Source organism: Paramisgurnus dabryanus, chromosome 4 (assembly GCF_030506205.2).
Source record: "Paramisgurnus dabryanus chromosome 4, PD_genome_1.1, whole genome shotgun sequence".
NCBI lineage: Eukaryota > Metazoa > Chordata > Actinopteri > Cypriniformes > Cobitidae > Paramisgurnus > Paramisgurnus dabryanus.
The window spans coordinates 18,329,070-18,341,093 of NC_133340.1; the positions used below are offsets into that span (position 1 = coordinate 18,329,070).

A 12,024-nucleotide genomic window follows, 5' to 3' on the forward strand; every position below is an offset into this window, starting at 1 on the left:
GTTTGACTGTTTTAATGTACTAAAAACATTAAACGATTAATAAAGATACACCACTTAACAACACGACTGTAATTTAACGGTAGAAATATACAGTGTTATTTATAAAGAAGGATTTATCAGCCGCAGTTTAGATTCTGATGCCCGTTTACTGTGTTGTATACGGTAATTTAGGCGAGTTACGTTTGAAAGGTCAAACACTCAACAAAGCTTATTTTTTATCATATAACTGTGGTATTTAACATTACGTGAATGTAAAAGCAACCTCACAAGCACAATCGAATTATACAAAGTTATTGATAAGGATTTATTAGCCGCAGTTTAGATTCTGATGCGCGCTTACTGTGTTGTATACGGTAATTTAGTCACGTCGAGTTTTGTTTCTACTTTAATATACGTATTGTCATTTATGTGTATCATATTTAGCACCCAGAATCTTTTGTGGCTCAAACATATTTGTGTTCGGCTGCTATTTTTATCACATTAATGTTTTTAAAACATTTGCCCACATGTAATGATGGGTAATGAAGCCGTCCAATCATAGCAGTGGGTGTTTACGTCCAGGTCTTCAATGCGGCCCGCCCCTTCAAACGAACCATTTCTCCAGACAGCCACTATTCTATGTTACAAAATAGCCTATTACTTATTGTTTTTGATGTTTTTGAATGTAAAAACCACGCGGACATCAGAAGTAGACATCAGGCAACAGTATAAAACAATAAAATCGACAAATTCACCGCCCCTTTAAATAGTTGTTTCAAATAGTTACGGTAATGATATTTTTAATTTTTTAATTTAAAAAAAGAAATTTTCAAAATTGTTTTGAATTGTCTCTGATTTCATTCACATGTCGGGCTGTGTAAAACACACTTAAACAGAGAGTTGTGTGTGTTAGTTGTTTAATGATCCTTAAAAACACTGAATACAGACACAAATATTTAAGGATAATTAATGATTTATAATTTATTTAAAAAAAAAAAAACATTGTACTTTTTAAAAAAATTGAATTTTTTTGTAATCTGTCTTCTGTATCTTTTCACCTGAACACATTTTGTGTACAGACAAATGTGTTCCACCTTGTACATTTTTGTTGTGTGGATTAATGCATTTTAAAGACACTTCTGTGGGAATTCAACTAACTAGAGATGCAGACCGTCCGCACTTCTCTCTCCAGTCCAGCAGGAGGCGCTCTGCAGCTCTTTAGTCCGCTGATAAACCCACTAAAGAAAGAAAGAAAGAGCTCGCGTGTGTTGTGTTTGTTTATCCTCAGTGTTTTTCTCTCTTGAGTGTAAACAGAGTCTTGTCTCTGTGTATTTTAGTGTTGATGATGATAGATGAGATGTGTTGTAAATCAGTAGGAACTGATCTGTCCATGCTGGATATTGATGATTTCATCACAGAAATCTCTCAGCTGAAGAAAGAGATGGCGTTACTGGAGACAAAGCTGAGGTTAAGAGGAGATGAAGGACTGAAGAGAGAGGTTTGTACAGCTTAAACATCCTTTACCTGAATCAGACAACATCAAATCATTTCTAATCTTACTCTGTGTGTGTTTGTTGTGAATCTTCCACACAGGACTCCGAGCTCAGTCTGACTTTACTCTGTTATACTGAGTCAAAGCCCACAGACGCTCAGGACACTACAGTGTGTGACAGTAATCAGGGCTTACAGGATGAGGAATCTACTGATCAAACCTCCACAGAGTCTCTGGATTCTGTCTGGAACGCTGGAGAACAGCAGCAGATCCTGCAGACCAAACTCAACATGTGTTCAGTCAAACAGATGGACAGTGGGAGCCAAATGGGGATAAAAACTGAATCTACAGAGGAGAAAAATTACATTCATGATGATTGTATTCTTTCAGGTATGTGTCCTTCTTTATATTCTATTAAGGGTCATGGCTTACAATATTTTAATGTCTCTCATCAAGTATTTTTAAGGCCCTATGGTTTCCATAATGTGTAAAACATGAACGGAATCATGGAATCAAGACATGAAAACAGAATTTACTCTGTAGGGCAATACAATTATTTTTTTAAAGTTTAAAAATCTTCATAACTTATTTGCGGTTATTAATTTGTGAACAGGCAAATAAAATGAAAATTGTAGGACCATCAACTATAACCATTTATTCAGAATACTTAAACAACATGTTGGTTAGGGTTGTGCTAAACCATCGATACAGTAAACTATCTTGATATTTTTCCACGATAGTGTGACGATATTTCGATCTCTATTATCGGTATTTTCCACAAACTATCAAATCCCTATGTGTGCATCAAACGACCTCCTCCTCCGCCGCTGCTGTAGTTGTTGCTGTCCAGTTGTCTGTAATATATGGCCATTCGGCCAATGTCTCAGAAGTTAGCAGGAGTGATAAAATGGGAGACAATTTAAAAACACCTGCAGCTTTCAAAGTCGACGCATGGAAGCACTTTTGCTTCAAAAAAAAGTTTTTTGAACACCAACCTGGTTTGAATTTATATAAGTCATATTATGAAACATTTTAAACATGTATAATGAGTGTTTGGTATCCCTAGAGTCGTATATGCCAATTATAGCACATAAACATGGAAAAATTTAGATTTTCATGCTGTGACCCATTTAAGTCAAATCAACTTGTCTGGGCTTAGTGCAGTAGTACATGACAGAATGAGCACCATCATGATGTGATAGTATTCCCCTTCCTTAAATACAGGCATATGCTATGAGCTTGTTAAGGCTGACTTCATGTACAGCATCTGGGTCCAACTGCTCTCAAATGCCATAGGAAAATAACAAGAAAATCATGCTAATATACTAGGGATGTTAACAATTATCAATTACAACTATGCTCAATGCCAAGCACACACCTGGGCTTTTTAAATGTCATGCAAGACGAGGCTGGCGCCAACCCAACAAAATGGCATCCGCAGTTGAGGGGGTCTGATACAGAAAATGCTAATATGGTTAGCCTACTGAAATCAAAGACCCTCTTCAGGGAAGCCTGCACACTTAGCCATGTTAATACTTTCACTTTTACAGAAGTATTTTTAAACCCTAGTAATATGTCTACCTCTACCTGAGTAACAAATGGGGGTACTTTTGACACCAGTGACTAACAGTTTATCAACAATTTATAAAATGAGGTAAATAACAAAAAAAACACTTGATGATAAATTAATAAAACTTTTATTTTGACATGGACGCATGTCTTTTAATCATTATATTTCGTTATGAGATAAGTTTAAATTGATGATTTTATCAAAACACCAACTACATTGACTCTTTTTACAATCTCACTAGCAGGTTATTTAGACAAAAACATTTTAATTCACGTGAGAAAGCTGGCATTTTCGTGTCATTTACACTTTCATGTCATTGGCCATATGCCACTGCATAGTAACACTATTTACGATTATTCGATCCTCGAAAATAGGAAATTTTATAAATTGACATCCCTATAGTGTACTTGGCTTGGACCTGTAACCAATATTCCTTACGTCATAACTTAACAAGCCGATAGCTGTAGTTTCACCATGCAAAGCGATCTAAACTGCTGCTTCTGCATTGTACAGCTCATGTCAGATGTTTATGAGAGAAGGATGTTTGCCTTAATTCACAAAGATTTAATTATGTTTCTTTCAGATGAGAAGGGTTATCCATGTTGTGATGGAGAAACATCTTCAACATCAAAAGAGCGACTGACAGCACAAACAGAACAGAAACTCTTAACCTGCTGGAGATCTAAGATCAGCTTTACAACCTTACAAGAGAAGAAACTTCATTCAAAAGAACACAGAGAGAAGAAGAAGTTTCACTGTCAGCAGTGTGGGATTGTTTGTGTCTCTTTATCTAGTCTGAACATTCACATGAGGACACACACTGGTGAAAAGCCTTTCCACTGCGGTGAATGTGACAAATATTTCCGCAGAAAACAAACTCTTGATGCTCATAAGAGAATTCACACAGAAGAAAAACCATACGAGTGTCCTTACTGTGAGAAGAGATTTGAAGAATCATCAAGTCGTAAGATGCACATGCTTGTGCACAGTAACGAGAAACAGTTTCAGGGCAGTGAATATGGAAAAACATTTAAGGATTTAGATTGTCAAATGTCACACCAAACAACAAACTTTGGGGACAGACCCTATCAATGTTCACACTGTGATAAACGTTTTCGGCAGAAATCTAATCTTACAGTCCATGAGAGACTTCACACAGGAGACAAACCTTACCTGTGCTCTCATTGTGGTAAGAGCTTCTCAGATCCATCTCATTTTAGTATTCATCAGAGAGTTCACACTGGAGAGAAACCTCATCACTGTAATGTTTGTGGGAAGAGTTTCAGTCAACAGGGTACCTTACTAAATCACCAGAGAACTCATACAGGTGAAAGACCTTACAAATGCTCTCATTGTGAGAAGACATTTACTGAGTCGGGTAACTTAAAAATCCATGAGAGAATTCATACTGGTGATAAGCCTTACGTCTGCTCGATCTGTGGTAGGAGCTTCACTGGTCTAAGTACATTTAAAGCTCATCAGAGAGTTCACACTGGAGAAAAACCTTACGTCTGCTCTCAATGTGGAAAGAGCTTCACTAATCAAAGTACTTTAAAAACTCATGAGAGAGTTCACACTGGAGAGAAACCTTACATCTGCTCCCATTGTGATAAAACATTTTCTAATCGATCTCTTTTAAGAGTTCATCAGAGAATTCACACTGGAGATAAACCTTATGACTGTAGTGTTTGTGGGAGGGGTTTTAGGCAACGGGCTACCTTACTAAAGCACCAGAGAACTCATGTGAAAGACCTTACAAATTCTCTCAGTGTGTGACAAGATATTTACTCAATCAGATTCCTTAAAAATTTACGGGAGAAATCACACTGAAAAGAAACTTTACATTTGCTCTCAATGTGGAAAGAGCTTCTCTGATCTAAGTACTTTTCAGCACAGCTAACAGAAGTTCTAAGAACTGTCCTCGAAAGTTCCCAATGTTCCCAAAAACGTTATGCCAGTATTCAAAGTGTCCAGTTTCTTTAATGTTTTAAGAACGTATTTTGGTTGTGTAAATGTTAGAGAAACGTAAAAATTGGGTTATAAAACATCTTGCCAAAGGACTGCAGTTGAAAAGGACTGGCACATTTACAGTAATGTCGATTAATGTGTGTTGTCCTTATAAATAAAATAAACAAACAAAGAACAAAAAAAGTATTATTATTATTTTCAAATGTTATGACATTGACAATGTCATGTTTAAATGTTAAAGTGGTCATATTATGAGATAAAAAAAAGTAAAATAAGTTTTTGGTGTCCCCAGAGTGCGTACATGAATTTTTAGTTCAGACAACCAAGAAACATTCTTTAAAGATAAAGAACTGAATACTTTATATGTTGGCAGAACGTTTTTGGGAACGTTCTTAAAACGTCTCTCTGTTAGCTGGGAGAGCTGAATATGGTGCATGTGCACCCATGATCTGTATTCACACATCCATCCAGTACACACTACCAACAAAAAGCATTTACAGTACAGAATATATAAGCTTCTTATTAGTTAATGTTTATATCAGTTTTAAATGTGATTGTGCATACTTTTGTTGTTTTAAATGAAAAAGCAAATAATTTCATAATCTCATGCCTCCCTCTAGTGCGTAGGAGGCAATGTTATATTATTTTTCATAAAATAATAACAACACTGAAGAAACAATTGTTTAATATGTTCAAACTTGTTCAAGTAACTTATTCAACACTCAATGTGTTAAATGAGAAAGATGCTGCTGACTGTTCGACAGCTTGATAAGTTTGATGTGCAGCCATAGAAACACAAACATGTGAATAAAAAATTGCCATTTAAAAACCGCACACCAGTGGCCTCATTTATAAAGCGTGCGTACACACAGATTAATATAATAACAAAATGGAAGCAATTAGGAACAACAGCAACTCAACCACAAACTGGTAGGCAACGAAAGATCAATAAGCGGGGTCAGCGCATGCTAAGGCACACAGTGCGCAGAAGTCTGCAACTTATGCAGAGTCAAGGCTTTCGCATCCAACACCAGTGTCTGACCTTACAAAGGAAAGAATGGTCAAAAATTCCCACAAACACACTCCTAAACCTTGTAGAAAGTCTTCCAAGAAGAGTTGAAGCTATTGTGGCTGAAAAGGGTGGGCAAAGTTTATATTAAACCATATGGATTAAGAATGGGATGCTTTTCAGGTTCATGTGCAGGTCCCAAAACTTTTGGCAATATAGTTTATCTTCATATGATGTATCAGGATGCTTCTTCATTTCATTCTTTCACTGGGTCACAAATGGCAGATGTAGTCAAATTAAACCGTTGTAATCATGTTTTTTGCGTGCTCTCACAACACTGTTTTCTTTTGGCCAGCTATTTAAATGGAAGTCTCACACAAAAAAGGGAAATATGTCAAAAAATATGCAGGCCATGTGATTCCTGGTTTGTGTTGTGTCTTTTTCTGACTGTTTGATGTATGCATTGACTAGGTTTATATTTAATCTTTATTAAATTCAGTTTGAAAGCCCTGTCATTGTTTTGGCCTAAAGCTCGAACACATTACAAGCGTAAAGTGACAGTCAACATTGCACAGACATAAATAATACAAAAATAAAGATTTATATTAATATATTGCATTACCTCGTCTTCCGTGACTGTCTGTTGCTGGTTACATGAACACAATTAAGGCGCATACTCAGTACTTACAAAGTTTGACTGCGTAAACTTAAATATTTTATTTACAAAAATATTACTGAATATTATTAAAAAAACAAAATAAGTTTATGATAGTTGTTGTCCATTGTCTGTTTGCTAGCAGATAATAAACATAAGATACTTTTTCTCCAGATAGAGTATAAAATAATAAAGTTAATACATACAATATCCAAAATGAGACAGATTATCTGAAGACCAGTGTACAACATTGCTACAAAATTCTCTTGTGATATTAATTTACAAAATTTTTAAGTACATGCTCACAATGTTTCTGGAATGCCAACATTTGATCAAATGGAATGTTACCAAGTTGTCCTCAGAACATTGTCACAAAGTAACGTAACGCTTAGGAAATGAGGACTAACCAGTGATGTCGTCAGAATGTACTGTTTTACATGTGCATGAACTCATTGCACGAGCACAATCGGTGGACGAAAGCTCTGTGTGGCTCACGTTATCCACGTCACATTTTCAAGTTCAAGGTTTCAAGAATAAAAACATCTATATCCAATAAACCAAACTATATTATTTTATTCAGTTAATAGAAAGTCAGATACACTCTTTCAGTCTACTATTAAATCATGTAAAATTAGCAATGTACATGTAAATATTCTCTTAATATTTATTTTAACAATGTTCTGTGCTGCCACACATCGATTAAGGAGAAGTGAACTATTGGAGGGAGTAAAAGTAGCGCATTAAATCTGGCTCTGCCACTGACACACTGGCCTCTGCAGGTTTGATATTACCTTTAAAGCGGACATTTCACAATACTTTTTTAAGACGTCAAATACATTTATTATAACATGTTAAAATTGCCACTTTATAGGTGTGAGGAAAAATGTGCAGTTTTGGGCGTGTCTTTTAAAATGCAAATGAGCTGATCTATGAACTAAATGGCAGTGATGTGGTTGGATAGTGCAGATTAAGGGGCGTAATTATTATAATAAGATCCCATTTTGACATCACGAGCCAAATTTCAATTACCTATTTTTTCACATGCTTCCAGAGAATGGTTTACTAAAACTTAGTTACTGGGTTGATCTTTTTTAAATTTTCTAGTTTGATTGAAGCATAGGGGGCCCAATTATAGCACTTAAAAATCAGATTTTCATGATATGTCCCCTTTAAAGCTTTGACCCTTTGATTCTGCTAGGTTATTTTTACCCAGAACACATTTTGAGGTTATAAATAACCTATGCTGGGTTGCTTTTTAACCCAACCATGAGTTGAAACAATCCAGCATGGCATTGAAACATGGACATATGAATAAAAATATTTTGACTGATGAAACACAATGACAATAACACGACTGCGATTATATGTTAGTTTATCGGTGTTCTAAATGAGTGTTTTGTTTTTGAATGACTAATATCCTACAAGATCTCAACACAAAAACAACACCAATATGAAAATTTACTCTGACCAATGAAAATAAAAAATTGTCTCCTAACCCCAATGTTTTGTGTCTGCTCAGCAAAATTTCAAGTGCAAATGAGTAAGCTATTAAAGGCTAACAGATTGATATCAAAATTGTACCACAGCGCCATGTAGTGTGTCTGGAATAAGCAGTGTGACAACCAACCCGTGAGACAACCAGCCCCGGTCTCCCCTATGACTTATATTTCAAGGTAAAAAAGATCAGGAATAATTTATTTTGTTTTTCAGTGTTCTACGTAGTTTATATTAAGTTTTAAATTATACACTAGTCAACATTTTAAGTGGATCAAAAATTTAATCAAAGTTGCCATAAGACAAAAATGGGTATTGGTCTTAACGTTTATGAAAGGTTTTGATCCACGTCAAATGTTGACAAATGTAGTTTAAATGTGGTGTTGGATTAACACACAAGACACTTTACAATACATTTTATTATTAAGCAGAGTTTATTCATGGGGGACTAGGCCTTAGTTTAATTATGAAATAATTAATTAAATTAAAATAATTTAAATTTTTAAGATTTATCATCTTCAGATTTGAAACCGAACATCGTCAGAGCTGTGGCTTTAGCTGCAGTTCATTTCTAGATGCAAGGCCAATTTCAACTTTATTTTCATAATGATTTTTCATAAACGTTTTGTAAAGTTACTAGAAATGTTTTTCATTAATAACAATAGTTAATTTTGACTCTACAATAAACTTTAAAGTGTCAGCTTTCAAACGAGACCAAACTTATGCTTTTTTTTCGAACCCTTCATGAACTGTATATATTTGAGAGTCCAGATTCATTTGTCCACTCTGTTGTTAAGAGTTAATATTTCAAATCAACCATGAGGTAGACACAGAGATAAAGAGAAAAACATCAGGCAGGAGACAAAGAGATGTAGAATAAAATAAAGAGATTTACTTACATATTAAATTATCAGAGTTAATTTGTGACTTTATCCTCTCTATCACCATCTCTGTATGAAACCTAAAATAGCATTTTACATCTTACTCATAGAGTTATTTATAAACTTTGATTTAGATGTTGGCTTTGTTTTATTAAAAGTCAACATTATGGGGATCCGTGTTTGATTTAGTTGGACTATTGATTATAAGATTGTGTGTTATTTTCTGGCTGCTATAACTTTGTGTGCTATATTTGTTAGGGCAAAGAAGAGACCATGTTGCAATTCAGTTATGGTGTTTGATACATAATGTTGAACATCATCATCTAGAAAATTTACTTATTAATTCAGTGTTTGCTCATCCATCAGAAATATCTTTCTCTCTCAGTAATGTGATACTAGAGTATGAGATCCAGCACACTCAAAGCAGTTTGTCATTCTGAAGATTTTGAAACAATGTGTACATGTAAAAATGAACCATGGTGTAATTTGAACACACAAACATCAAGTCTCAGAGTATGTGTGTGTGTGCGCGCGCGTGTTTCAGATGACCCCTCCCTCCTCTACTTCAGGATCCGGCTAAAGAATTTCATTTTAACCAGGGACGTGCACAGACATTTTGAGGGGCAGGGGCTCAAGTGAAATAAAGGGCACTTCTCATAATTATGTATAAAAAAGTATATATATTAATGCAATTCTGACTTCCTTTTTAAAAAAATATTAAAAAGTTAATTAATTTTATCTTCCTCAAACTCACGCAATTGTTTACTTTTCAAAAGATAATTTTCAAAATAATCAGTTGTTCACACACGCCGTATACCCACTAGAAATTGTCAAGGATTTCCGTATACCCACTAAAAATAGCGCGAGGATGCGTAACAGCATGGTTTTGTGACATTTTTTAAGTTTAGTCATAATATAGATGTGAAGCATTGACCATTAGCATGCTACACTTGCTACTTTAGCGGGTTGAAATACATATTAGGCTATATACTTCATGCCGAACTGCGCGATCCGATCGGCGTATGAATTTCTATGAAATCAGATTACTATAGTGACGCGAAAGTAAATGGGGAGCAGACTGGCGAGTGACAGCAAAGTACCGCGAGAGAGACTCCAGTTATCACATGGGGAAATCTGCTTTGACTCGCTCTCGCGGTACTTTTACTTTCACCAAATGAAGTCGAACCTAACATTTAAATCATCAGTCCAGTTTATTACTTTATCTGGAGGTATGGCTCCAAATGCAATAAAATAAGCCCGTGATTATATCCTGATGGTTTTTAGCTGCCTTCAGTTCCTCTGCATGTTTGCTTGTGCTTCACAGTGTTAAACTTCCCTTCTCTGTGTTAATTTATATATCTACGTTCAAGATGTATATGATCTTAAACTTCTGTTTGGTTTGGGTGTCTAATATTAGGCTACATGATGGTCTTGTAATAATAATTAAGTATAAGCCTATTTTCATTTTTAGACAATGCTTATATTATATGCAAAAATAAGCTTTTATATCAATGACTATGCAAATTAGAGTTAATTCATGGTCATCTTAAATGTGTATTAATTAAAAACATTTACACCATTAAATTACACATGGTAATGTTATCAATAGTGTTGTCAGATAATAGCTATTGAAAGAATTGAATATTTTTCTCCTTTAATGCATGTGTTAGCCACAGATTGAAGATTTATTTAATTTTAATTAACAGTTAAATAACTTTTGTCCCCGAGTTAGATGTTGATTAACACTAAACCAGTCTAAAAATCAGTCCAGTTTCCCCAGCTGTAAACCCATTGGCTGTTAAAGTCTTTTTTTCTTATAATAAACTGACATGTTGATAACACATTCAGTTTATGTGTTTATGAGTACACTTTCAGAATGCACATGAATATCTATACTGTATGCATCTGTGAGTGTGGTGGTGCTTATGAGGTGTCGCTCTAGGACGAGTAAGCATAAGGGTGAGAGGGAAAAATCACAGTATACTCACTACAAAAATCTAGACTACACCACTGTTCACACAGACACCATGGTCTCCTTAGTAGTCTAGGTTTATAGAGCAGGAAAGGAAGCCATTACACAATGTGCATGTTTTGAAAACATTAAATTACACATTAATTACAAATTTGTTAAAATGCTAAAAACAAAGTTGTGACTGCTGAGTTAGCGCTACATGCCAATAAATGCTATATCATATGCTAGCGTTTAGCTGATTAGTTGTTACTCAAAATGTATTTTTGTCTGATAAGGGCTCAAAATATAAGGTCTGTTTACTAATGTGAGCTTCTGGCATGAGCCTCAGAGCAGAGCTCAACATTATTATTCATGACCCTTTCAAATAGGGCAAAAATAGACCATTTCATAAAAATGTCAAATTCTAGGGTTGTAAATGGACATGTAAAAACGTTTCTGGATAATTTTTGCACTTAATAAATTATCAAATAACAATTTAACATATAATGACAACACATCCTATGGCACCTTTAATCTTAGGTTTCATATTTATTAGGGTTACACATGTCAGAAACAACAAATATAGATTAGGCCTATCTTATTTGTATTTTATATTTTATTTTTTTGTGATGTCAGTGAAAATTCAGACTGGGCAAGTAAAATACTGATCCATCAGATTTCTTCCCAATCTACTCCAGCACTCCAGTAAAACACATTATACTTATTTAACAGCCATTAAAAAAAACGCAATTGTATTATTGTTTGTGCTTTATTATTTTATGAGCAGTCTATTTAAACTACATACACTACACTGTTACAAGTTTGCAACTCTTCAGGTTAATATGGGATTGCCGTGGAAAAAAATGTCCCTGAATCGTTATGTGTAACAACGTGTCCCATATTTTGTGCATAAAACTGTTAATATAAGAATGCTTTCTTCCTCACACACTTACCGGTAGCCTGCCTGCATAATCATGCACATCGCCTCTCGTTCAGGGCAGGCTGAGCTTTGGCGCTTGAAGCGC

General features: G+C 35.0%; 1 protein-coding gene across 1 annotated transcript; it reads left to right on the forward strand.

Moving 5' to 3' along the window:
* Positions 1–1,217: 1,217 nt before the first annotated feature.
* On the forward strand, positions 1,218–8,015 carry LOC135752303 (uncharacterized). Its single transcript, XM_065270777.2, has 3 exons — positions 1,218–1,477; positions 1,573–1,861; positions 3,625–8,015. Exons 1-3 carry the CDS (start codon positions 1,322–1,324, stop codon positions 4,815–4,817), a joined length of 1,638 nt encoding a protein of 545 aa, XP_065126849.2. The 5' UTR covers positions 1,218–1,321; the 3' UTR covers positions 4,818–8,015.
* The last annotated feature ends 4,009 nt before the right edge of the window (positions 8,016–12,024 follow it).

What these genes read in the sequence shown, in the direction of transcription:
- LOC135752303 (XM_065270777.2), top strand. Translation starts at nt 1,322, where the DNA reads ATGATGATAGATGAGATGTGTTGTAAATCAGTAGGAACTGATCTGTCC. An exon ending in ATGAAGGACTGAAGAGAGAG is followed by an intron (nt 1,478 to 1,572) that starts GTTTGTACAGCT and finishes TCTTCCACACAG; the next exon opens with GACTCCGAGCTCAGTCTGAC. An exon ending in TGATGATTGTATTCTTTCAG is followed by an intron (nt 1,862 to 3,624) that starts GTATGTGTCCTT and finishes TGTTTCTTTCAG; the next exon opens with ATGAGAAGGGTTATCCATGT.